The following is a 26,802-nucleotide window of genomic DNA, read 5'->3' as shown; positions in this document are numbered from 1 at the left end:
GGAAAGAGTTGATAGGGAAACTGATGATCTGAGATTGATTTGCCCAAAGTTGCAGAATAACATCATTAGACTCTAATTCCCAACTTTTGCTGCATGCACTTAGTTTTTCAGAATTGTATACGTTCTCAAAGACTTTAAACTTTGCAAACTCTGGTTACGCAATAAAGTTCCTGGCCACTCTTTTAATTTGGGAGTAGGCATTTTGTTGTTATTCGGGTTCTTCGTGTTGACAGTCTTCCCTTCCCTCAATCCCTGCCCTACCCTCCCTCTTCCCCCATTAACACTGAGAAGATTAACATTAAATTTGCTAGTGGGATGCTTGAAGGGACAGATAATTTTATAGTTTGTTGTGTGTGCCCAAGAAACTCTTCAAGTTACAACTCTGGGTAACATTTTTCTTTCCTCCAGTTGTATTTTCTTTTTTTTTTCTTTCTTATTTAATGTGATCAGTAGTTCAAAGCAGGGTCTGTTTATCCTTGGCTTAGTTTTCATCCCACTGGTTATGACTTTTAGATGTGTATGTGGAATCTTATTCTCAGAGGAAGATCTAAGGAGACCCTGTTCTAAGTATAGGTTCATCACCATAAGGCACAGCTGGTGCAAATCAGCGTGATGCAGCAATAGCTTAGGGTTATTGGCAGATGCTTGTTTAGAATTATATAGTAAAGAAGAAAAAGAGTTCTGTACTATAGGATAGAGAAGAAGAGAAAAGCTAGGGAGAGAGCCGGAGAGGATATCAAAGATAAACAGGAGAAGAAAGACATTAAAAGAACAGGGATTTTTCGAGTGACCTCATCACCAAGTAGTAAGGGGGAAACATATACTGAACAGTTTTATTAAGTAAAATGATGTTCGTATATGATCCTCCATGGTTTGGAGGGATTCGGGGACACCATATTTTATACACTATGCTCCTGGCCTTTATTGGGGTAAACAGAGGAACTATGTGGGTAGCCTGATAACTCTTGAAGAACTGAGACAGATTCTTGAAAGAAGTTGGGAAGAATAGAAATTCTAGGATGGAAAAAGGGTGCAGATTCCATAGCCCAGAATCTCTGTCCTCTCAGCCTGATTTCACGTATGTCATCCATGCTTCAACCACATGTCTCAGGTTTTAGGTCAAGATATACACAGTCAGCCTAAATCTCTCTGAGTAGGGTGACAAACTTTCTCAGATCATTTCCGAAATAGACTCAACCTCCAGAAAATTACCTGTATCTTTCCCTGGGGCCTGGTCAGTGCTCCTTTGAAGGCAATTGAGCAGTGATAGGTAGAGCAGTTTTTGAAAGAGGGCGTCCTGTTTTAGCCTCGTGGCAGAGTTGTACACTTGGAACTGTTCGATCTGGATGCCTGCTATAGACTCAGTCTTTCAGGGGACACCTGTAGAAAGGAATAGAAAAGGTGAGACTCTATTCTCTCCCGGAGGGCAGACTCATACCAGTAAGGGAGCAGTGTAGCTGCCCATTTTCTGTGGTCAGGGATTTAAAATGGTCATTCTTATTTGTGGTATTGCAAACTTTCATTATCTTGAGATAAGAGAGATTACAGTTGCAGATGTGCTCAGATTTCAAGGTATGTAAGATGGCCCCAAAGGCTAATTTTTGGTGAATAACAGTGAGTGTGTGAGACAGTGAGTGTGTGAGATAGTCTTCAAGGTTAATTCTAGGTCATCGTATGTGCTTTAGATACAGGTACATGTGGTATTTTAGAGATTATATTTGTGGATTGTGTTGGAAACTTCAAAAAAAAGGAGAGACATTGAAGTGTGAGGAAAGACAGTTTGTAAATTTGTTTCTTTTTATGGATGGTAGAAAAGGATCAGTATTGGATTCTGTGACCCAATTGAAAAAGAAAAAGAAGGTGTTTTATGCATAGTGTGTGGGTGAAGAACATATTTGTGAGGGAAGAACTGGGGTAGTTTGAAGAACTCTCAATTTATAAAAGAAAAAATTCAGTATCCGATTAGCATGAAAAATGCACAGATCAAATGTTGACTGAAATTCATTTAGTTTAGTTTTTACAAAATACATTGCGAGATTATGAAGGGCATAGAAATTGACAGAACTCATCTTGATTGCAGTTTCTTCCCTGGGGGAATACCAGTAAACAGGTAGAACATTCTTTGCATGCTAAATGAAATCATTTTCTTTAAAAAAGTATTTTACTGGAAAAACAGGTTCACAGTATGATAAGCTTTTTCTAAAGAAGAAATGGACTCTCCGAGCATGTAGCTCTTTTTGTCTGATGACCAGTCTAGCAGTTCTGTAGATCTTTGAGATCTGCTTGGTGTTATTATTCCCTATCTCTTTGGAACAAATAGCAGGTAATATAATTTTAAGATGTGTGATATGCTTTGTGTCATTTTTCCAGGAGCATGATAAATTTGAACGAATACATCTCTTTTACTTTGGACCAGTCCCCCTTGTCATCAAGGGTGTCCAGCTGTTTGGATTGAGGAATACAAGATGTGTCTATGAAACAGGAAAAACTAATTGGTCCTCAGGGTAAATAAACTCATGACCTTGGCTTCATTCACCCTGTGCTCTAACTAGCTGAAGTTACCTGCCTGGGGGAACGTCCAGGTCCCTGTAGAAGCCATATCATTTAGAAATTATCCAAAAAGACTTAGAATGTTGTTAATCACCTCTTTCTGCCCCGGTTATGAATAGTTGGAGGGTGAGTGAGAAGAGGATAAATCCTGTGATTACCCTGGGGCTGGTGATCCTGGTATCACCATTAGATAGAAAACAATGCTAAAGCCGTGCTCATTTTATAGGACTTGTATCTAGTCCAATGCCAGCTGATATTTTACTCAGATAATATTTTGCTCTATGATGAAAGCCATTGAGGTAGGTTTTAGCTAACAGAAAGCCTCCATGTGTAGCACCAACAAAAGTTGTGTGACAGGTGAGACTCTCAGCGTAGTGGACTCTTTTAAGTTTCAGTCTTGCTTATCTCTTCACACCATCTGGATAAACGATTGCATATGCCACACCAACCTGGACCATGAAATCGATTAATGTAGCTGCAGTTCAAGACCGCAAAAACAAAAGGGTTTTTTCTCTTCCTCTGGCTCCAGAAAACAAAGGAATCATGCTGTTCTCTAGTTAAGAGTCACCAGCAGCTCTTGAAGGTCTGTTCTCTGAGGATGGCTTATTTTCAAGACCTATGGCTAAGTAGCTTTGTCAGCATTCTCTCATGAACACCTCTCTATTGGCCTTTCGGTTGGCCAGTGGGGTGGAGAAAGAGATGGGAGTGCTCCTTCTGACTCTTTCTGGATAGCTAGGATAACATTTTGGTTCCTCATATTCTCAGGCAAGGGTTAGATCCCCTTACCAGACTCCCTTCCTTTTCCAAAGTAAAGTAAGTAGAAAAAATTGAATTTGATTAAAAACCCAGATGAGATCATTATTACTCTTCTTCTTTTCACTTCCACCTCCGCCCCAACGCACAGTAAACATTTTTGTAAAGGCCAATGTCTTCCTCTGTGAAGACTGGATTACTTCCTCTTTAGCTTAGCTGGCTGAGGGTATTATTGATCTCTCTGCTAAGAATCTCATTTTTTCTTCCCTCTTTGGCCCACATACCCAATTGCCGTTGAAGACACTAACTTAGAAACCCTTTAAAATAATAATAAAATATTTATTAGCATTTTTTATAGTGGGGAGTACAAACAAGAAACCTAAACTGGTCCCTGATCTTTCTCCCAAATGCCACCCGACCTGATTAAACCATTTCTCCAGCCCATCTCAAGTCCTTTACTTAAAGTCAACCACTGCTGACCATTTTTTGAGACTCTTTCATGCATATGCCTGAATGTAATTATATGCCCATGTCCACAATATGTATTTTAACACATAAGGGATTATACTATACATACTGTTCTGTACCTGGCTTTTTCCCCTTAATGATGTGTCTTGAAATTTTTTCATATTGGCATATACAGATCCATCTCATTCTTTTAACCAATCCATAGTAATTCATTATATGGATGTGCCATTTTTATTTAGCCAGTCCCTGTACTGATGGACGTTTTGGTGTATTTTTTTTAATTTTTCAATTACAGTTGGTGTACAATATTATATTAGTTTCGGGTGTACAATGCAGCGATTAGGCATTTATATAACTTATGAATCCCAATAAATCCAGTACCCATCGACACCATACACAGTTATTACAATACCACTGACTATATTCCGCAGGCTATATCCTACATTCCTATAACTACATTCCTATAACTACATTCCTATGACTATTTTGTAACTACCAATTTTTACCTCTTAATCACTCTCCCCTTTCAACTATTTCCTCAACCTCTCCCCGATTCTGGCAACTATCAAAATGCTCTCTATATCTATGAGTTTCTTTCTGTTTTGTTTCTTTGTTTATCCTGTTCTCTAGATTTCACATATAAGTGCGCAATCATATGACATTTGTCTTTCTTTTTCTAACTTATTCCACTCAGCATAATACCCTCTAGGTCCATCCATGTCGTTGCAGATCACAAGATTTCATTCTTTTTTATGGCTGAGTAATATCTCATCGTAAATATGTACTACCTCTTCTTTATCCATTTGTTCATTGATGGACACCCAGGTTGCCTTCATATCTTGGCTATTGTAAATAATGCTGCAATGAACATATGGATGTACATAAGCCTTCAAAGTAGAATTCTTTGGATAAATACCCAGAAGTGGGATTACTGGGTCCTTATTTGTCTCAGGTTATACAACCTTTGTTTTAAAGCCTATTTTGTCTGGTGTAAGTATTGCTACCCCAGATTTTTTTTTGTTTTCATTTTCATGAAATATCTCTCTCCATCCCTTTACTTTCAGTCTGTCCGTGTCTTTAGATCTGAAGTAAGTCTCTTGTTGGCAGCATATATATGAGTCTTGTTTTCTCATCCACTTAGCCACCCTACGTCTTTTAATTGGAACATTTGATACAATTACATTTAACATAATTGTTGATAGATAATGTATTTACTGCCATTTTATTATTCATTTTTTTAAATCTTTTCTTCTCACCTTCTTTTTCTTAAATAAATCCCTTTTAACATTTCTTGTAATACTGGTTTGGTGATGATGAACTCCTTTAGCTTTTCTTGTCTGGGAAGCTCTTTATCTGTCCTTTAATTCTAAATGATAGCTTTGCTGGGTAGAATAATCTTGGTTGTAGGTCCTTACTTTTCAGCACTTTGAGTATGTCATGCCAATTCCTTCCGGCCTGCAAAGTTTCTGTTGGTAAATCAGGTGAAAGTCTTTTGGGAGCTCTTTTATAGGTAATTAACTGCTTTTCTCTTGCTGCTTTTAAGATTCTCTCTTTGTATTTAACCTTTGGCATTTTAATTATAATGTGTCTTGGTGTGATCCTGTTTGGGTTCATCTTGTTTGGGACTCTCTTCACTTCCTAGACTTGTATATCTATTTTCTTCACCAGGTTGTGTAAGTCTTTTGCCATTATTTCTTCAAATAGGTTTTCAATTCGTTGTGCTCTTTCTTCTAGTACCTCCATAATGCGAATGTTCATATGCTTGATGTTGTTCCAGAGCCCCCTTAAATTATCCTCATATTTTTGGATTCTTTTTTTTTTTTTTGCTGTTTTTATTGGACATTTTCCGCTACTTTATCTTATAAATCTCTGCTTTGATCCTCTGCTTCATGTAATCTACTGTTGATTCCCTCTAATATAGTCTTTATTTCAGTTAGTGTATTCTTCATTTTTGACTGGTTCTTTTTGGTTTTTGGGCTCCATTTTTATGTTTCCTATCTCTTCGTTGAAGTTCTGAGTTTACGCACTCTTCCCCTAAGTTCACTGAGCATCCTTAGTACCAGTGTTTTGAACTCTGTATCTGGTAGAGTCCTTGTCTCCATTTTGTTTAGTTCTTTTTCTGGAGCTTTGTTCTTTTTTTTCATCTGGGACATGTTTCTTTGTCTCCCATTTTGGGTGCCTCCCTGTGTTTGTTTCTGTGTATTAGGTAGAGCTGTTATGTCTCCTGGTCTTAGTAGAGTGGCCTTATGTAGTAGGTATTCTGTGGAGCCCAGTGCAATCTCACTGGTCACCTGAACTGGGTGCACCGGGCATTTCCCTTGTGTGGGTTGTGTGTGGCCTCCTGTTGCAGCTGAGCCTTTGTTTCTGTTTGCAGGTCACTGGGAGGGATTGACCCTGAAGCTGATTGGTTGTGAGGACTGGCCATGACTAGTGGGGAGCTTTTGTTCAGAGCCTGACCCTACAGAGTAGGATTCACTTTAGCAGGGCTTTGGTGCCTGCCCAGTCTGCCCTTTGGGTGTGTCTTTTGTGGAGGTGGTTGGGTGGTGCTCTGGTGTGGTCTAAAGCTTGCCACTAGGTGTTTTGATTCTGGAGCCTCTTGGGAGGGGATCTATTGTAAGTCAAGGTCAGCTGCTGCCTGTGCCCTACCCGGGGCTATTTGGTATGAACTACAAAGTCATCTGCAGATGGTTGCCACTTGTGCTGGGCTTGGAGGTGCCTGGGAGAGGCTAAGCTGCAAACCAAGGCCAGCTGCCTTTTGTAATGGGATTGGGGCTGTTCAGCGAGAGGTATGGGGCATGCTGAGGCTAGATGATGCTTGTTTGGGGTTTGTGAAACTTTGAGAGACTTTAGGAACGTCTGTAGCATGAACCAAGACAGGTCACTTTTATGAAAAAAAACCCCACTAGAAGTGGCTTGGGTGGGTCTGTAAATTGGGTGGGGCAGGGGTCTCAGGGAATCACCAGGTGGGACAAATGGTGTTGGCCAGGTTGATGAAGACTCAGATATGGCGCCCACATGCTGCGTGATGGGAGGGCTCAACAAAGGAACAATGGCATCTGTCAGCACTTCTGTCTGGGAGAAAGCTGTCTCTCCAGCCCTCTCTCTGAAGCCAGACAATTTATTTTCTCTCCGTATGTCCCTGGTGCCTTTTGAGCTGCTGCCCTAGTGCTGGAGCTCAGAGCAGGTGAGTTCATCAGCGAATAAGTTGTAGCATGGGCCTTTCAGAGGAGTGCCTGGGGCTCCTCCATTCCACTCAGCCACAATCTCTGCCGGTTTTCAAAGCCAGAAGTTGTGGGGGCTTTTCTCCTCAGCACTGGAACTCTGGGCTGGGGAGCCTGGTGTGGGGCTGGGACTCCTCTCTCTTCACGGGGGGCCTTTGCAGCTGAAATATCTCTCCTGATTTTCAATTGATACATGTGGGTGTGAGATCAACCCGTTCAGCATCTCTGCCCCCGCTACTAGTCTCACTGTGGCTTCTTCTGTATATCCTTAGTTATAGGACTTCTGTTCAGCTAGACTTTAGATGATTCTCAATGATGTTTATTCTGTAGCTGAATTATGATTTTGATGCTGTCGTGAGAGAAGGTGAGCACAGCATTTACCTGCTATACCATTTTGATTGGAACTCTGACATTTTCATGTATTTTTAAAACCATGACAAATAATGCTTCAGTAACCATCCTTGTACATATGTTTTGTTGAAATGTTCTGTGTATATCTGCAGGATAAATTCCAAGCAGTGACATTACTTGTTCAAAGGAAACGTATGTTTTTAATATTGATAGGTATTGCCAAATTGCTCTAAAAAGGTCATGCCAATTTATACTCTCAAGATTGTAAAAATCTTCTTTGAGTAGAAGGGAAAATAGGATTTTTTTCAGACTCATGTAGTTGGTTTCTGTTTTTATTCTTAAAGTGCTCTTTTGTTTTAGCTTCTGGTTATCTGACACATAAATAAGTGGACCTCATATCATCTCCCACCCCAAGCATCCATCCAGCTCTGAAACCAATCAATAGAGTAATTCTTGTCCCACATCTTAAAAGTTAATTTTCAACCTGTGCTGGGCCAGAAAAAGAGGTGGGTTCTCATTATGAGGACTGCCCACCGATGGCATTCTGTTCCCAGGTACCTGCCTCAGGGACACCAGGGCTCCAATTCCAGGTAAAGCATCCGGAAGACAGGGCTTGACCATTTCACCTCAACCTGGACACTTGGGATTCTTAGATGTTATCACCGGCTCTGCTGACCATCAAATCTGTGAGGCAAGAGAGAATCTTCTCTGATGCTTCTACAGGAAACTCAGCACCTATCGCTTCATCAGGGAAGTGGAGCTCGTTGCCCAGACAGGGAGCAGAAAGAAAGGACTCACCACTTGAAAGTACCGTGAAACATGTTTAATCATAATTAAGTGCTTCTTCAGAAAATCTGATATTTTAATGTCTATCTAGCATCACAGGATTCCTATTAGGCATTCAGACTTCATGGCCTAGGATTTAGACTATATATTTCCACTCAAATGTCTCATATTACAGAATAATGCAGGTAGAACAGACATTCTGGTAGGTGGGTTATGATGATTTTATTTTTGCCAGGAATGTGCTCTATCTACTGTACAGGGATTTGGTGAGATTCTCATCATATTTTCTAAAGAATCTGGAGCTCCTAAGATGAATGCTGGAAAATGAGTATAAAATAATGATGCGCCCATCACACTGTCACATAGACATTGGCAAAATAAGAAGGCAGCAGAATCTCCATATCTAGATGTACTGCTCTACAGGGGAATAAGAGGCTGAATATTATACGGGGTGCAAGAATTACCTTTACCCCACCCACCTAATCATAAGCAGAAACGCTCATTCGTTAGTCTGGTTTTCCTACCCATGCCTTTCCAGCTAACACTGAATTTTTGAAAGATAACCAGAGGAAGGCATAGTTGTGTTCCCTGGGTCCCTGAGTTTTCTTCTTTCAGTGGAGAAAAGTGCTATGCCTCCTATTATCACCCTTGTGGATCCAGTAGGTACTTAAAGTAAGAAACTAAGGGATTTCAAGTAGGTGACTGAATTAATTCCACCTCTGTTTTGGGGAATCACAGAACCCTGGAGTGGGGGATGGGGCTTCCAGATGCATTCAGAGAGGGAAGGGGGAAGGGGAGATGCAAAGAGATAACTCCAAACAGAGTTCAAAGGGGAAGAAAATAAGGAAAACACACACACACACAGAGTGAGTACCTTAAGGGGCTCTCGGGGAATTTCCTTACATCCATAGGGACAGGAGCCCTTACCTGCCATGTTTCAGAAATGATTTGATTACGGATGCTAAGCAGGCACTTAGTAGTGTGAGCTTATTCAGATATAATCCTTGATGGACCATTACTCATTTTGCAAAATTAAACCAAATCTTTCTTTCCCTCTTACCCTCTCCCCTAGCTATTTTGCTTTGCTAAGTCATCAGACATGGATCTTATTTCCAAATGTTTGTTTATGTTAGGGAGATAAGACATTTAAAATAGAAGAATACAATAAAATCCATAATGAAAGTCCAGATAATGAGCCATAGGAGTTCAGAGGAGGGAGATGTAATTTCCAATTAGGGTGGGGAGGAGATTATGGATGGTCATATTTTTGGGCTTATTATTTATTAAGAATTCCTCAGTAAATGGGGATGGAATATGATAAAGCCCTTTCAAGGCTGAGCAATTGGCAGGAATAAATCCAGAGGTCTGTAAGTGTAGGGCATGGATAGCGAACGACGAGATTATTTTGACTGGAGTAAAATGTACACAAGCATAGTGAGAAAGACATTTCAGTGGTAGGGTAGAGCTCTAATCTGCAGGGCCTTTAAAGTTAATTGTTGTAGCTCAGGATACTCTTAGAAATGGCCTAGTTCACTGCAAAACACAGGCTAATGGCTAGATGCACCCACAGGGATGGAGCAGGTGCTGTGAGGAAATCTAGGTGGCAGACGAAGCAGTAGAAGTGATATGCAGAGAACTATGGACACAGATGACGGGCGGTCACCCGGTGAGTATAGTTGGTATTGGGAAGTGGGTGATGGATTTCAAGGCTGGGAGGTGCTGGTACTGGGCAATCTGGGAACAGGTGGCACTGAGAAATATAATCAGAATTAAGGGAATAAGAAAGTCTGTCAGCAGTTAGGAGGCTTCAGCCCCTAAGGTTAGGTTTATGGGAAGACTTCCAAGTTCTGGAAGGAGGAAAGAATGGAATGGAAAGCAAGAAGCAGGGCCTCCGCCCCGTGGGGACCAGGCAGATTTCCAAGCCAGGAGTCAGACCTGGAACACGGGGCCTGCCTAGCAGTAAGAACGGTTTGATGCTCCATTCCAGAGTGCTGAGCTGAGGTCTTTTCATTCCTTCTGTATAAGTTATGCCTGGTCTCAGATGTTCGCTTTATAGGTGGGAGCAGAGAGGCCCAGAAGTGTAGCGGAGATGATGCAGATACTGGAGAACAGGCAGGGCCCACTGCTGGCTAAAGAGTTTGGGCTTTATTTGGTGGGCAAATAAAAAAAAAAAAAAAAAAAAAAAAAAAAAAAAAAAAAAAAAAAAAAAAAAAAAAAAAAAAAAAAAAAAAAAAAAAAAAAAAAAAAAAAAAAAGGAAACATTAAAACAAGAGAGCCTCTTAATTAGTGCCGTATTTCAGGAGGATTAGTTTGGTCCTAGTGTGTAAAATGAACTAAAGTGAGTCCTCGCCTGTAACGAATTTCTACTATTCCTTCTCCTGAATACTTCTCCAATGTGTTCCTTTCTCTCCACATCTCTTTCTAATACTGTGGGTTAAATAAACTATGTTATTAAAATAGATAAAATTAGTTAATTAATAAAATATTAATTTCACCTTTTAAAAAATTTTAACTGTGACTTCTAGACAAGTTAAAATTAGAAATGTGGCCAGTGCTGCTCTAATCCTTTCTCCATACCCCAGTCAGATCTTTTCAAAGGGCAAGTCTTCTCATGTAACTCTATGGTGTGAAACCTTTCCTTAGTCTCTGTTGCCCTAGGTAAAGTCCAGATTCTTTAACATGGCTCCCAGCAATTTGTAATCTGACTCTTTACCTCATTTGTCAACAACCCCTTTCCACTGAAGTCATCCGTCAGGCATATTCAAACTATATTCGGTTCTGTCCATGATATCGCTTTGTTCTCTTTGGCATCTGTGTCTTTGCTCACGTGATCCCCTTTCATGAACTGAGCATCTCTGCCCCTTCTCATCTGCTAGCTTTCACTTCCCATTAAGGTCTCAGCTTTAGACATCCCTGACTCCGTAACTCTGGATCAGGTGTCTCTCCTTGACCCCAGGGACCTCGCCATGTGCCTGCTGCATTACAGCATTCTCACATTCTTTGTAAGGTCCTATTTATTTATTTCTCTCCTCCCTAGACTGTAAGTTCTTTGAAAGCAGGGACTCTGTACTGATCTTCACAGGGCACCCAGCACCTAGTACGGTACCTGGAGCATAATGCTGCCTCCGTGGTTCTGTGGACGAATGAATGGGGCCATCGTGCCAGGCAGTAGAAACCTGAACCAGGATTGTGACACTGGGTGAAAAGGACAAGTTACTCAGGAAAGAGCCAGTAAGGTTACAATGCTTGAGTGTTGGCAACTGTGTGAATGCACCTCTCATTACTAATGGGCATACAGAGCTAATGTACTTCACGAGGCACCTGAAGTCCTAAATAGTATAGGCAATAGCAAAGATGAAAATAAATGTTCTAAGAACAAAAATGTATTCTGTTGAAAGTAACATGCTATTTGGAGTCAGAAGACTTGGGTTCAAGACCCGGCTTCAGCATTTGTATTGTCTTTGTAGTCCTTTCCTTTTAGTTTCTTAGGTCATAAAATGGGGATAGTAATGCCTCTACTTTTGGGGTCACTGTGAGGATTAAGGGAACTAATATATGTAGAATCACTTTGTAAACTGCAAAGTGACATAAAATGTTAGCGATTACCAATGCAAAATATTTATACTTGCAAATAGGTGATACTCATGCTGTAGTAACTACATTGTACATAATCCTGACCTACCCCAAGGGATGTAAATCTCAAGCAAAACCACCCCGGCAAAGAAGAATTTGGACAGTCTACACTGGGTGAAGTTACATATCTCCATCAATATGACTCATGGAATACTCTGGCGAGGAAGTAAGCAAGAGCATAGTAGGCATATGTCCAAGCGATTTGACTGGCCTGGGCGGCCTCCTTCCCTCTGCCTGGTCTATGATGACCTCACACTTGACTTCTGAGCTTGGGCTCATGCTGTTCCCTCTGCTTGGATTGCTCTCCTCTTCCCCACTGCCTGCTTCTCTAAACTCCTCCCCACTACCTTGAAATTCTACTCATACTTCAAGTCTCCTTCAGGTGGCTCACAGCATTTAGTATCTCTAAAGTCGCTTGCCCCCCCAAGAAAAGAGAACTTGCTATCTGGTCTTCTCTCTCATTCCCTGGTCACTGAGTAATTCCAACATGGGACTTGAAAGAGGCCCTTCAGTCCAGGCCTGTATTCCTGCCCCCAGACATGAGCCAAACTCTCACCTGGGACATGTAGGTAACATCTACATTCCGTCTTGGAATTTAGTGCCTGCGTAGTTCCGTAGAAGCCCACAGTGATGCCCTTCCCTCTTGCCTGCTTGTCTTGTTCATTCTCTTGTTCGCCTCCCTTACTTTGGATCCAGGACCAGTATGTGCAGTTCAGTGCCTTACACATGTATGTGCTCTGTTCAAGTCATTAAAATAGTTATTTATTTACCTGAACCTTCACAGAAGATTAGTTAAGGGATTGTGGGATTACATAAAATAAAACAAAAGCATACTCATGTTTCCGAGGGACATACATCCAGTTAGCATATTATACTATTAAGACAAATTAGTGTTCAAAAAGTGAAAATATAGCACTACTTCTTTTTTGGGGAAAAAATGTACAGTATCAGCCTGTGATGTCAAAGTTGGACAGTGAAGAAGGCTGATAGGAAAAAATGGTTCACTTGAGGTGTCGGAGGAGAGCTCTGTGGTTACCCTGGACCACCAGAAAGGCGAACAGGTGGGTCCTGGAGCAAACGAAACCTGAAATATTGCTGAAGACAAAAGGCGACAGAACTGAAGCTGCCTTACCTTGGGCACATCGTGAGATGGCGGGGTTCTCTGGAAAAGACAGGAATGCTGGGAAAATAGAAGGCAGCTGGAAAAGAGGAAGACCAAATATGAGATAGTTTTGACTCCATAAAAGAAGCCAGAATCATGAGTCTACAGGAGCTGAGCAAGCCTCCTGAGGACACTGTGGATGTCACTCATTCATAGGGTCGCCAGGAGTCAGAGCTGACTCAACAGCACGTAACACACACCAGCCTATTGTCCCTGTAAGTCCTGGGCTTTCCCCTATTCTATTCCCTCTGCCTGTTGCTCTCTCCCTGTCCCAAATCCCCTTCCTCTGCTATTTATAATTCCATCTCATCTTTCAGATTTCACCTTAGAGACCATTTTCTCCAGGAAGCATCCTTGAATCTTATAGGCTCAGCCTGTATACTCCAATAGCAAGCCTGCTCTCAGCATTTATCCTACTGCAATGTAATGTGTTTTGTCTGTTTCTCCCTCTAATCTGTTAACACCATGAGGCAGGTACCACAACTATCTTGTCAAAAGTTATTTCTGCAATGCCTAGCACAGTGCCTGATATACAGTGGACACTCAGCAAATATTCATTGCATGAATGAGTTAATAAGTAGGAAAAGGAATCTTTTTCAGAGCCTAGAGCAATTTCAGAATCAGAGCATATCAGAGTAAATCTTAAAATTTTATGATCTAGCCTTTGGCTAAGAGGCTCTCTGAACTCTAGTGATTTCTGTGCTGTTTAACACGTATATTAACTCCAGTTTGGCTGCTTGTAACAGAGAGAGCCAATTTTATAATTTAAAGAAGAAGGAATTTTATTTCTCTTTCACAAAATGGTCCAGAGGTAGGCAGCCCAGGACTGGTATGGCAGCTCTGTTCTATGAGATAATAGTCAGAGCCAGACTCTTTCTCTCTTGCGGCTTTGCCATCCTAGGATGATGCCCTTGTCGACATGGTTAACTGTCACGACGGAATCCTAGCAGCTCCGATTTTGTCTTGGAATCCTTGGGACCTACACCCAAAGTGAATTTACTTTTTTTTTTGATACCTGGAACTGATTTTGGGACCTTGTAGACATTCTTAGGGCATATTGAGCCTGCTTTAAATTTATAGAACTAACCAAGTTGAGGGATTTTTCACCGATTTCCTAGTCCCCACTCTGCCCCAAGCCTTTTCAGGTGGGGGACACCAAAATCTTTGTCCAGATTGGGTGTGTGCCAAGAATGCCAGCTGGTCCTCATGCGAGCTCATGCGGCCTTCGACCAAGGGTGGGGTGGTTTCCTCAGGTACAGGACGCTCTCTAAGTTCACAGTAGGGCCACCTGGAAAGTTATAGGAGAGAAATTCCTTTGAATAATGTTAAATACATTATCTCTTTGGCTATAGAAAGAAATATATTACTTATTTTGTTATAAGGTTGCCCCGTAACTTATGATTGCAGTATCATTTCTTTATGATGCTTTTCTGTTGGTTTTATGTTATTCCGAAGAAAAATCATTAGATTTTATGATTAAGGTTTGAGATGAAGGCCAACCTGCTCTATCGCTTCTCTCCTCCCACAACACACACACACACACACACACACACACCCCTTTGGAGAAAAAGGGTAGGAGTGAGAGCTGTACGCAGCTTCCTAGAGCAGCAGCTATTTGCCTAACTAGAAGAAGCTGAATAAACCAAAGTGATGACGCCTCCCCTTCTCTTGCCCCAAACTAAACACATTTGAATTCTATGGACCTCATTTCGCATCTTAGACAAAACAGGATCAGTATGGGTTAGTATGAGTTGATTCTGCCAAGTTAACAGGAAAATAAAAGGAACGAAAGATCTTTCTAAAATTCTTCCTGGTGAAAGCAATATACGAGATATTTTCTAATTTTGAAAAAGATATTATCTAATTGATATACAATCTACAATCAAGTTGCTAAAGTGGTAAAATTCGCTTTTCTTTGTGTTTTATCTGTCTGTATGCTTAGTTACAAATATCTTTAGCATTTCGGTTAATTATTGTTAAAGTTCTGTTTCCATTATATATGTTTTTCTTTTCTTTCCACCTTCTCAAAACTTCTCCTTTAAGGCAGAAACTTTCCATTCTTGGTTTCATCCAAAAGACAAATATTTCTGGGAAAACACTACATTTAAGCCATTCAGCAATTCTGGTGTTATGTAACTGACCACACTAAGACTTTCAATTAACTTTGGTTATATTTTATTGAAGAGTGTCATAGAATAGAATAACTAGTCATAATTTAAAAAAAAACTTGTGTGTACTTTTCAGCAGGGGAAATCCTCTTGAAATATGTGTACCATCTTGTGATAATGACAGAAAGTAAATCTCGTAGCATTTGAAGTTCACTGACTGTATTCCAAGACTGATTTTAGCATTTTTGAGAGTTTTTAATTGGATGAGCTTTCTTTTCAGCCTTAGTTTCCAGAATTCAAGCTCTCTCTTTGTCCTTCTTTCCCTCTTGGTCTTCTCTCTGCTTGTTTTTGTTTGGTCTTCTTCAGTCGTGGATATACCCTGAGATTGTTTAGACTGTTTCTCTTCCACTGAGGAGGAATCATATGATTCATGGTTTCTAACAACTTCCTTATATACATACCAACTTACAGCTCACCTGCATTTCTAGTCTTTATCTTTCCTCCCTATCAAGCTTCAATATCTCTATTTTCTTTCTCCCTGGAACTGAACTGATAATGTTTTTCCCTAAAGCAGAAAGTCCTTCCCCTATTCTCTTATATTTTCACGTACCCAGTACAATCCCGTTGTCCCAGTCTTAAAACCTTGCCAGTTTCTTTCTTTCCCCTCTCATATACTTGCAACATCAAGTTGCACCATTCATTCTGCCTATCATCAAGTTGCACCATTCATTCTTTCTAAATTATCACTCAGATTCATTTCTTTATTTCAAAACCCTTATCTTGTCTCAGCCTAGGTGTTAATTATTTGGCATGTACATTATTCTAATAGCTTCCTATCGTATGGCTCTATCTCTGTGCTTTCTCTCCTCTAAGCTAACCTATGAACAAGTATTAGAATCATCTTATCCACACTGTGCTTTATTATTTCAATTTCCTCTTCAGAAAAATTCAGGAATCTCCCCAACCAGCTACTTTATCCAAACCTCATTTCCCTAGACTATATGAGTCACTGCTTTAACCAAACATCATCCTTTGAACCTGCTATCCTCTCCATGGAAGATCTCCCTCTCTTCCTCCCAGCCCGTGTTTCTCTTTCTCTTCAAAGGTAGTTGTTGACACAGCCTTAATTAAAACTGTAATTATCTGCAGATCCTTTAAGAGTGAGCACTTCCGGACCGATTTTCTCAGTGTCCTCCCAGTGACACATTGCTCAGTCTGTCCTGCTCTCCTAATCTCTCCTTGCTGATCTGTGGCTCTGTAAAGTCATTTTTTCATTTATTCCCTTTATGTCCTTTTTCTCCTTTTAGAGTATAAGCAACTTTAAAGTAGAGACGATATTGAATGATTTATTTATATCACTCCACAACAATTACTAAGCACTTACTGAATTTACAACATAGCATTTGTCTATATATTTATTTACCAGTCAATCAAATAGTTATTAAGCATCTATTATGTGCTAGACACTGTGACGTGCTAGAATACAGTGAATTAGAAAAAACTGACATTTCCTCTGCCTTCATAGAGTTTAGGGAAAACAAACATTTATCAAATACAATTGAATGTAAAATTATAACTGTGATAGAGCTACAAAGAGAGGAACATGGTGCCATGAGAGCATATCGTAGGGGAGATTGAACCCTGGTGGAAGAGAAGAGGTAAATATGTCCCCAAAGGAAGAATCACATGTGTAAAGGCTCTGTGATGGGAGGAGCGGGGCAGGGCAGATACCTCTAAGACTACTTCTACTATTACCACTTCTGCTACTACTACTACCCTTCCTGCTGCTGCTACTACTACTACTACTACTACTACTACTACTACTGCTACTACTACTGCTACTAGACAACATTGAGTATCGACCATGGTACTGGATACTGCGCTAAAGGTTTGATGTGAATTATCTTATATAATTCTCACTAAGAACCAATAATGAAGGTGTGTGTATCCCTATTTTTGATAGGCTTAGAGATATTAAAGACCTTGCTTGCCTCAGAGAGAAGTGACACATCTAGGAGTCAAACCTAGGTGTCTCTGACTGCAGAGCCATCACTCTTGCCATTATGTTGTGGCAGTTCTAACATCTGGATTTTCATTTCAGTTTTCATTTCAATACCATCGTATGGAAAAGGATGGTTTCTTTAAGTGTGAAACAAGATGTGATTTGGCTAATTGCCCAGGAAGTCTTTCCATAGTCTTGGTTAAAGCCCTTCATCATGTCAGGTGACCCACCTCCCATTTCGCAGAATGCTTTATTATAAATCACACAGACCCGGCATTACGTCTGAGCCGATTGTTGTATGTTTCAACCACATGAACAAATTTCTAGTTGTCCTTTTTTCTTTTACAGAAATCTATAATTAGATGAGAAATAAAGCTCATTAGCCTGAGTTACACACAGTATTCCAGTAACCAACTTCCTCCTGAGGGGAACATCATCACCAATTAAGAGTAACCACCAATAATTGGTAAACTATTAGTTGTCATCACGATCAGAGGAGTCCTCTGCCTTTGGCCTGCCATCTGTTGAGTGCTATTTGTTTATGTTTCTTCTGTCTCCACTTTCAACCCCCTAAGGCAGCTTCTACTTTAGTTATAGTAGGTGCATCTAAAATTGGCTCGTAAATTGCTTGCCTAAATAAGAGAACCTAATAACAGAGCATTGAGAATTTTAATTTATACCTTATAGTATCTCTGTGATAATTAATAAAATCACTTTGGGCCCTGACAAAATGAAAGCAACTGTCTACTACTCAAAGAGTGTTCAGAGGACTGTTCATCTTTAACCAAGCATGACTGGCTCTTTACCCTTTGCAAACCAAGGTTGAAAGTTCAAGCAAAGAGTTGGTGAATAGGGCAACCCAGTTAGCACAGCTAGAAACAACCGTAGCAGGATGCCCAGCTGAACATGAAGCGAATCGATGAGCAACACAGCCCATAAGCCTGAAGACTAGAGAGAAGCATTTCCTAGAGATGTCAAAAGGATTAAGTAGTTTGCATTCTGACAATTCTTTGATATTGTTGGGGGGAGGAGTCAAGAAATAACAGATTTGCTCATGTCCTCCACCAAAAGTTTCTTTAGGGACCTACCTATAGCTGAATGTATTGTTTAAAAATAAAATGTTGAAAAATGGCTATTATCAATTCCATTCAAAAGTGGGAAAGGTTTTCGAACTCGTCTGTTTAGGTAAGGCTGTAGGCTAGTAGCGGCAACAGTCCTGGCGTGTGGAAGAGAGTCCAGACCTCTCATTTTTTTAGCTTCCTTCACGTAGCTGCTGTGGCTGTTGTTGTTTTTATTGATGTTGCTGTTGTCGTCATTGTTGTTATTATTCTCTTAGGACTGTTTTCCTCTGATTTTTTTACTGGGCATAGTACATTAGAGTCCAGCATTAAGTTCAAGGACAAAACCAAAGCCTTTCCATTTCTTACCATCCTCTGCCGATATTGCCATCTTCAAGACAAGTTTTTCACTATTTATTTCCAAGTACAATGTCCATTATACTTGTACTGCCCTTACTTTTCTGTCATGTGGTACATCTGTTACTGAAGCAAACATGTAAAGAACATGCAGATTGTCAAATGTCTCATCTCTTACCCAGGCACATAAATATTATTCCTTGTCACCCTACATCTATAAGTATACTCTGTCATAATTTTTATGTTTTTCACTTTTTCTTGCAACCAGAGAGGTAGAATAAAATCTAGGAAAATGTGGTGTCATTGAGGTCAATGAATAAATAAATGAGTGAATGGAATTTATAAACTACGTATTTCCACTTCTAGGTAGATTCTCTTAAAGAATTTGCACACCAGCTGCCTCTGTTTTCTCTTACCAGCTGCTCTCCATGTATTGGCTGTGGCGAAGCCATAAAGCAAGAAATTATTTTATCCTCGTTTTTCTACCTCTTCTCTCTTTTATGTTACATCCTAAGAATCTTCTATTGCTACTCACCAAATATGGCAGTATAGAACTATTCCTAGCAACATCCTAATGCTTTAAGTACAGATCTTTTCTAATCTTCTTCACCCCTGCCCCCACTTTAACAAAATATTAAGCGTACAGTACACTATTGACTATAAGCACAACATTGTACAGTAGGGATCTAGAACTTTTTCATCTTGCATGACTGAAACTTGATACACATTGAACAGCGACACCCTATTTCCCTCTCCCCACAGCCTCTGGCAGCCACCATTGTATTTTATGCTTCTATGAGTTTGACAACTCTAGATACCTAATATAACTGACTCATGCAGTATTGTCCTTCTGCGACTGGCTTATTTCACTTGATGTAATGTCCTCAAGGTTCATCCATGTTGTTGTATATGATAGGAAGTCCTTTTTTAAGGCTGAGTAATATTCCATTGTATGTATAAATCACATTTTCTTTAACCCTTCATCCATCGATGGACATTTAAGTTGTTTCCACATCTTGGCTATTATGAATAGTGCTGTAATGAACATGGGAGCACTTAGATATCTTTGAGATCCTGATTTCAATTCTTTTGAATATATACCCAGAAATGGGATTGCTGGGTCATATGGTAGTTCTACTTTTAACTTATTGAGGCACGTCCATGCTGTTTTCCATTATGCTGTACCAATTTACATTCTTACCAACAGTATACAAAGTTCCCTTTTCTCCACATCCTTGCCAACTTTTTTTTTTTTTAAATAATAGCCATCCTAACAGGTGTGAGATGCTATCTCATTGTGGTTTTGATTTGCATTCCCCTGATGCTTAGTCATGTTGATCACCTTTTCATATTACTTGTTGGCCATTTGTATGTCTTCTGTAGAGAAATGTTTATTCAAGTCCTTTGCCCATCTTTAAATTCAGTTATTTGTTTTTTGCTATTGAGTTATATCCTTATATATAATGGATATTAACTCCTTACCAGATTTATTGTTTGCAAATATTTTTTCCCATATCACAGGTTGCCTTTTCACTCTGTTGATCGTTTCCTTTGCCGTGCAGAAGCTTTTTAGTTTGATGTAGTCTTACATGCTTGTCTATTTTTGCTTTCGTTATCTATGCTTTTGGTGTTATATCCATGAAATCATTGCCAAACCAATGTTATGAAGCTTGTCCCTGTGTATTTTTGTAGGAATTTTACAGTTTCAGGTTGTATGTTTAATACATTTTGAATTAATTTTTGTGTATGGGATAAGATAAGTGTTCGATTTCATTCTTTTGCATGTGGATATTCAGTTTCCCAGTACTATTTCTTGAAGAGACTATCTTTTCTCTATTGTGTATTCTTCATACCCTTGTCAAAGATCAGTTGACCATACATGTGTGGGTTCATTTCTGGGCTCTCTATTGGAGTCCACTGGTCTATATGTTTGTCCGTATGCCACTTCAGTGCTGTTTTGATTACCGTAGCTTTGTAATATATTTTGAAATCAGAAAGTATGAGACCTCTAGCTTTGTTGTTTTTCAAGATTGCTTCGACTATGTAGTGTCCTTTGTGGTTCCGTATGAGTTTTAGGGATGATTTTTTCTACTTTTGTAAGAAATGCTATTGGAATTTTGATAGGGATTGCATTGAATCTGTAGATTGCTTTGAGTAGTATGAACATTTTAATAATATTAGGTCTTCCAATTCATGAACACGGGATATCTTACCATATTTTTGTGTCCTCCCCAAAACTGTTAGAACTAATAAATGATTTCAGTAAAGTTGCAGGATACAAAATCAATATATAAAAGTCAGTTGCATTTCTATATGCTAACAATGAACAATCTGAAAGTGAAATTAAGAAAACAATCCCATTTACAATAGCATCAAAAAGAATAAAATACTTAGGAATAAACTTAACTAAGGGGATCAAATGCATGTACACTGAAATCTAGAAACATTACTGTTATCCTTTTAACAAAATTTGACCTGTCCTCTTGGGACCATGCTAGGTTATGGGTAGGCTAATCTGGTAAATAAATTCAAACTCAGTTATAAATGGCTTATTGGTTTGTCTTTCCCACATATGGACTAGGAGTATTTTAACCTAAAAGTATATGTAATAAGGTAAGACTAAGCTTCCTGCAGGTTAAATATTTTTAAATAAATATTTAAAAATTATAAACTGTAAAAGCAAACACTTGATTGCTCTATCTAGCATAAAACAGCCCCCCTCCCCCTTTTTGGATCAGCATTTGGACAAAATCACATACATTATCAGGTATAAATACAATAGTTATTCTTGGAAAACCTTTCTGAAATTATAATGTAATTCATTCAGTTAGAAGACATCATTTTAGATTTTCCTACATGGCATACATATACAACTTTTCAGTGAGTCTCAGAAAATACAGTTTTGGGGGAAGCGCAATAAGGGCATGGAACTTTTTAAATCATTTACCATGTGTTAGATGATTTGCAAACGTATTTAATCTTCTTTTCAAACTTTATGAGGTTGATATTTGTCTCATTTTGCAGATGAGGAAATTAAAGTTCAGGGAAGTAGCGCCCAAGTTCACTCTTAATGTAAACGTGGATTTGAAGCTGGATCAGCAGAAGCCTTTTCTTTTCCCTTTACCCACCAGGTGGCCAGCCAGGGAACTGGTAGAGTAGTGAGGATGGTGATGAGATCTGAAACCTGAGCGGGGCCTTGTGAGTTATCTATCAGCTGTCCTGTCCAGGAAGGCTTCCTGGGAGGGGTGAGGTCAAACAAACATCAAATTTATAGCCAAAAATCAGGTTAAAGTTGTGGTTAAATTAATCCTATGGGCTGCTGAACTGTCCTGGGGTGCATCTTATGGTCTTCAAGGTCACTGAATAGATCCTCCAGGGGGTGTGCCTGGGGGCTTGAGGTTGGCTTCAGAAGCAGGGAGGGGACGGAGGGCTTCCACATGATGTTCCTCTGGACACTGAGGACACTTTGTCCTGGTGATCACAGAAGGATCTAGACTCCCTCGCTCCACAGTTCCTGAGCCCCATAGTTTCTGGTTCTGTGAAGGGAACTTGGCTGAGTGACTTCAAGATGTTCTCAAGTGCCCAAAGATTCTTTTATTTTCCTTGATTTACGCTAAATGTCATTTATCTGCTCTCCTGGGAACATCAGTACAGTTGATTCTCTAGCTTTTCAGCTCACGATATATTTACTGCTAATCAAAGCCCACATTATGCCTTAACGTGGCAATTAGTAAGAGGCCTTTAAAAAAATTAAAGACCATTAACTTCATTTAGGGGTGAATAGTATAAAAGACATGAGCCCTAAAGGTTTTGCAATTGACATGGGATTGTCACATGCCAAAGTTTGATTACATTATCATCTGGTATCTTGCTGTTGATTTATTAAAACTGGATCTAAAAATGGCCATAATCTTTTGTCCTGATAGATCTTTTCGTTATGACACAACTCCCTCTGGCAGTCTCATGAAGAGCTTTTCCCTACCGTCATCATCCCGCTGTGTTCCGATAGTACAGACACTCAGAGATGGCGACAGCTCAGAAGACTCACACTGCCGTCAGGGCCACTGACCACTCGCTTTCCAAGGTGTCTGTCAGTCCCAGAAAAACCCTTTCCTGCTTTGTCCCCTTCTCTCCCGCAGTGACCAGTCACTGTTGGAAGAGCCTTCTAGTAACGCGCAGTAGAAAGAAGTCCAGGTGCCTGCTTGTGTGCTGCTGCTGGGCAGGGTACCCTCTCTGGGCACGGGCTCTGGAGTGCCCTCTAAACAATTAGTTTTTGTCCTAATGAAAAACTTCCTGGCTTCTAGTATTGCTGCTCTCATTGGGGTCGCTCTGATTTAATCTAAATCCAGTAGGTAACAGGGCAGATAACAGACGGTTTTCTACCCTTTCCTCACGTCCTTTTTGCCCTCCCCCTCCCCCTATTTCTTTTAGCGTAGGAAGAAGATACACACTTCTGTCCCCCACACCACACCCGATTCTTTTTTGGCACCTGGCGACCAGCAGGGAAAACTCATCAACTTCAAAGGGTTGTTTCTCCCGCCACCTCCGGAGCTGGAGAAATTATTTCATGCTAACTTTATCCATGGGATTTGAGAAAGGGAGAGTGCGCTCCCAATCACAAACAGGAAAGCCTGACATCACGGAGTGGCGGACTGGCGTGGGGAGGAGTCTGCGGCGCCCTCGCTGGCTGCTCGCTCGCTGCGCTCCCTTTGTGGCCGGAGTCGCGCGCACCGGCGGAGGCGGCGGGGACGACGGGCAGCGCCGCGCGTGTCTGTGCTCCGAGCGCAGCCGCCGCGCGGGCCGGGGGCCGGTGGGGGCTCCCGGCGGAGCCGCGCCGGGACCGCGTCGGCCTGGGAGCTGGGCGCATCATGCCGCGTCCCCGTACCGAAGGGAAAACTGAGAATGAAATTGCTTTGGCAAGCTAAAATGGTAACGAGAACTCTCTGCCTTCTCCCGAGGCTTCTCTGGTGGGGAATCTTCTCCCGCTTTCTCTGGGCGTGTTTTGGACTCACTCGGAGTGAACGGAGCAATCCGATCCCATACTTGTGAGCTTAAAGCTTTCTACTTTGCTTTGTATGCCTTCCTCGCTGCGTGTCTTCTCCCTTTACAAAGATACCTACTCTCTCAGCACTTGCTTTTGGTGTGTCTGGGGCAGATGTATGTCAAGAAGGAACTTTTAAGGAAAAAGAACTGTTAGACCGGGCGAACCGCGGAGCGCTTCGGTGTCCCAGGGGCTCTGACACAAAGTTTAGCCGGGGACATGGAAACCCAGGGAGTCGATGCACACGTCCTGCTCGAAGCTGCGTGCCGATGCGTTGCTTTCCCAGCACTTGCCAGATTATTTTATGGAAATAAAAACTTTCCACCCCCCGCTAACTTTTTGGGTCTCCAAACAATAAGTGGAGAAAAAAGACACGGGAAGCGTTCAACTTCCAAAGGCGTGAAGACTCTTGGCATTTTAAATGCTTGTTTGGGTCTGAGTTTAAAATGTAGTTTGCTGAAATAACTGAGCCACTTATTAAAAAAAAAACTACAAACTTTTTAAACCAATGAATTGTTTTGCTTTTCACTCAAGGAGGAAAAGTTAATCAGGACTAAACCACAGTTTCTTTACGAAGTGAAAAAAGACTGAAAAAAACGAAACAAAACAAAACTCTATTTAAAGATATATGTGAGCAAGTCTAGGAAAAATAACTAAATGGAAAAGTCCGGGGATCCTGATACCACAGGAAAGGGCTGGGGGCCAAGAAAATCTCAGCATTCTCTTTATCACAGTGTGTCTTGTATTGCTCTGATTGTAATATTTACTCTGAACAGCCCATCTTGTGCCCGGAGTGCTGGGGTAAGCAGCAAAGCAGCTGGGATAGATTGTGGTTAGCAGAGAGGGGGAAAAAAAAATACTCTTTTTCTTTCTTTTTATCCCATCCTCTCTGGCAGAGCTCGATTCAGGACTGGGGTGAAGAGGTAGAGGAAGGAGCTGTTTACCATGTCACACTGAAAAGAGTCCAGATTCAACAGGCTGCCAATAAAGGAGCAAGATGGCTAGGGGTGAGTAACGCTGGAGAGACTGTGAACTTTGGAGCTGCAGTGTCTCTTGTTCTGTGAATATCATTATTTAGCAGAGACAGGCTTTTTTTTTTTTTTTTTTTTTTTTCCCCTCTTCTCTTTTGGCCTTAAAAAGAAAACTGCCAATGACCCACTATCTGCACTAGCTGTACAGGTCTGTTTTTGTACTTAATGTTTCTAAAAGCATCTTCCTTAGGCTCGTCAATAATTCAGAACCTCTTAGAAACATCTTGAGGTATCTGGCAAATAGAGCGAGGATGGAGGGGCAGAAGGTGACACAGAGTAGCAGGACCAGAAAGCATCACTCTGATAGACGAGCCATAAGCAGTTTTACCCAGATGGCACCATCTTCTCTCCTGGTTCTCCCCTCTGATGCTGACAGCCTCTCCTACTCCCGTCCTTTTATAAAGTACCCAGAATGCTCAGGGGACAGACCATTCCAAACCTGCTTTCTCTGAGGGGTGGCAGATCTCCCATTTTACCTCCGTTTCTACAGCCCATGAGGAGGCAAATGCGTGCGCAGAGCCCGCGGCTTCATGCGTTGAGCGCACAGAATGCTGGGCGTTTGGAGAAGCACTACCTCCACTGAGATTCTTACATACTGGGTGGGAGCATGTGAAGATATTTGTTATCACCTCATGGATTCTCCAGCACATCTCAAATAAAAAGGACACGAGAAATGGAAAGCTTGGCGGCAGGATGATTACTGGAGCAAACGTCGACATGTGGAAGAACGAAGGAATTTCTGATCTCGAGATAGAAGTGCTCCTCAGAGAGGGAACAGTGAGAGGTGACATGAAAAGCCTGAGAAAGAAAATAGGCTGAATAGAGGGGATGAGTGTGGTTTCCTCGGACCTTATTCCAGCCACACTCTGGCTTCATAGGTGATGGGCTTGAGAGCAATGAGGCTTATGCACTTGCATCAATCTTTACTGGCTTTGGGTTTCAGAAAATTCAATGTGTTTTAAGCAACATTCTAAAGCAGGGTATGAAGGAGGACAGGAAACAAAACTGCCCAGGGCTTCACAATAAGACTAGGGCAACATGTGACTCGTAACTCCCGGAATTTAAGGCAGGATGGCCAGCAGCAATGACTTCCTCTGCCACGGGTCTGCTGATCTGCTGACACAGGCCTTCATTGCTTTGGGCTTTCCCAGCTGCTTTAACTCAAGTCTTCCCTGCTCTATACTTTGGGCCAAGGTTCCATCCACTAGGGCAGTAAACTGTTAGTAACATCTGCAGGTGTGGCCTCACCTGAAGTGTTCACCGAACAGGTAGATACCTTACGCAGAATATTTTAAAATTATAGGTGCATCATCAGTAGACCTGACAGGGAAAGAAGAACCAGAGTTCTGACAAGTCATCACTTTGTTTTCAGTGGTTGTGTATATGAATTTTATTTAAATGTGGCATTGATGTGGTTTGGCCTGTCTGGATATTTCAAAATGATTCAGAGGTTCTGAACCAGCTGCCTTCAAAGGGATCGTTGCATTTTTTTACACCATTTGCTCCTCTCTTTCTAACGAGACTGATATTGCTTGGGTGACAATAGTAGTTTTTAGCCAAATGCTAATAGCAATGAATGAGTAAGTCATGGAAAAGTAGAGGGGTTAACTCTGTAGGCTCCAGACACAAAGTATGGTTCCTTTAGATGTTCACAGTTGTGTAGTAACTCTCACAGACTGTTCTGTTCACCGGACTCCACTTCTCCCCGCCCCCAATGTTCTCAAACTTAGATAGAGCTCAGAGTTGGTTCCCCCCAGATTTAGCAGTAGAGCTGAAATTTTGGGAGGGAGGATAATGTAGAAAGATTGCTTCTAGTTGATGCAGGAATCTGTTTCTTCCTTTCCATTTCAACAAAGTGTGATTTGCTGCTACCACCCCAGTCCTCAAAAGCAACTTCTTAGGAATTCTCCTTGTTTTTTTATCTTAGATGTTCTGTCATGAAGGTCTGTTTTTGTCCTTGGAAATTCCAGACTTAATTACATGTGACTCAACCCATTGAGCCATAGCAATTACAAAACCATTCTCTTCAGGACTCAGTGGTGTTTCCATATTTGTTTTCTACATTTCAGTAACTCTTTCAAAATTCTTCAACCAGTTTTACAGTGAACTAGAGATTGAGGTGACAATGACCTTATGGTATCATGATTGTCTTTTTTTCCACATGAGGGAACTAAAGCCCAGAGAGGTGAAATTGCTTGCCAGGGCCACATAGCTCGGAAGTGGTAGAGGCCAGATTCGAACCCAGATGCTTAATTCCTTACTGTCGGGAGCCCTTGACCTT

At 40.9% G+C, this 26,802-nt stretch overlaps 1 protein-coding gene across 1 annotated transcript in view; it reads left to right on the top strand.

Annotated features, from left to right (window-relative positions):
* Positions 1–26,802, top strand: part of RGL1 (ral guanine nucleotide dissociation stimulator like 1) — a 142,151-nt gene that overhangs the window by 8,936 nt on the left and 106,413 nt on the right. The window contains 1 exon segment of the mRNA XM_025043882.1: positions 24,387–24,497. Coding sequence (XP_024899650.1) covers positions 24,387–24,497 — 111 coding nt within the window.

The sequence above is a fragment of the Pteropus alecto genome, unplaced genomic scaffold (genome assembly GCF_000325575.1).
Source record: "Pteropus alecto unplaced genomic scaffold, ASM32557v1 scaffold101, whole genome shotgun sequence".
In the NCBI taxonomy this organism is placed as follows: domain Eukaryota; kingdom Metazoa; phylum Chordata; class Mammalia; order Chiroptera; family Pteropodidae; genus Pteropus; species Pteropus alecto.
This window is presented reverse-complemented; position numbering and strand designations above follow the sequence as displayed.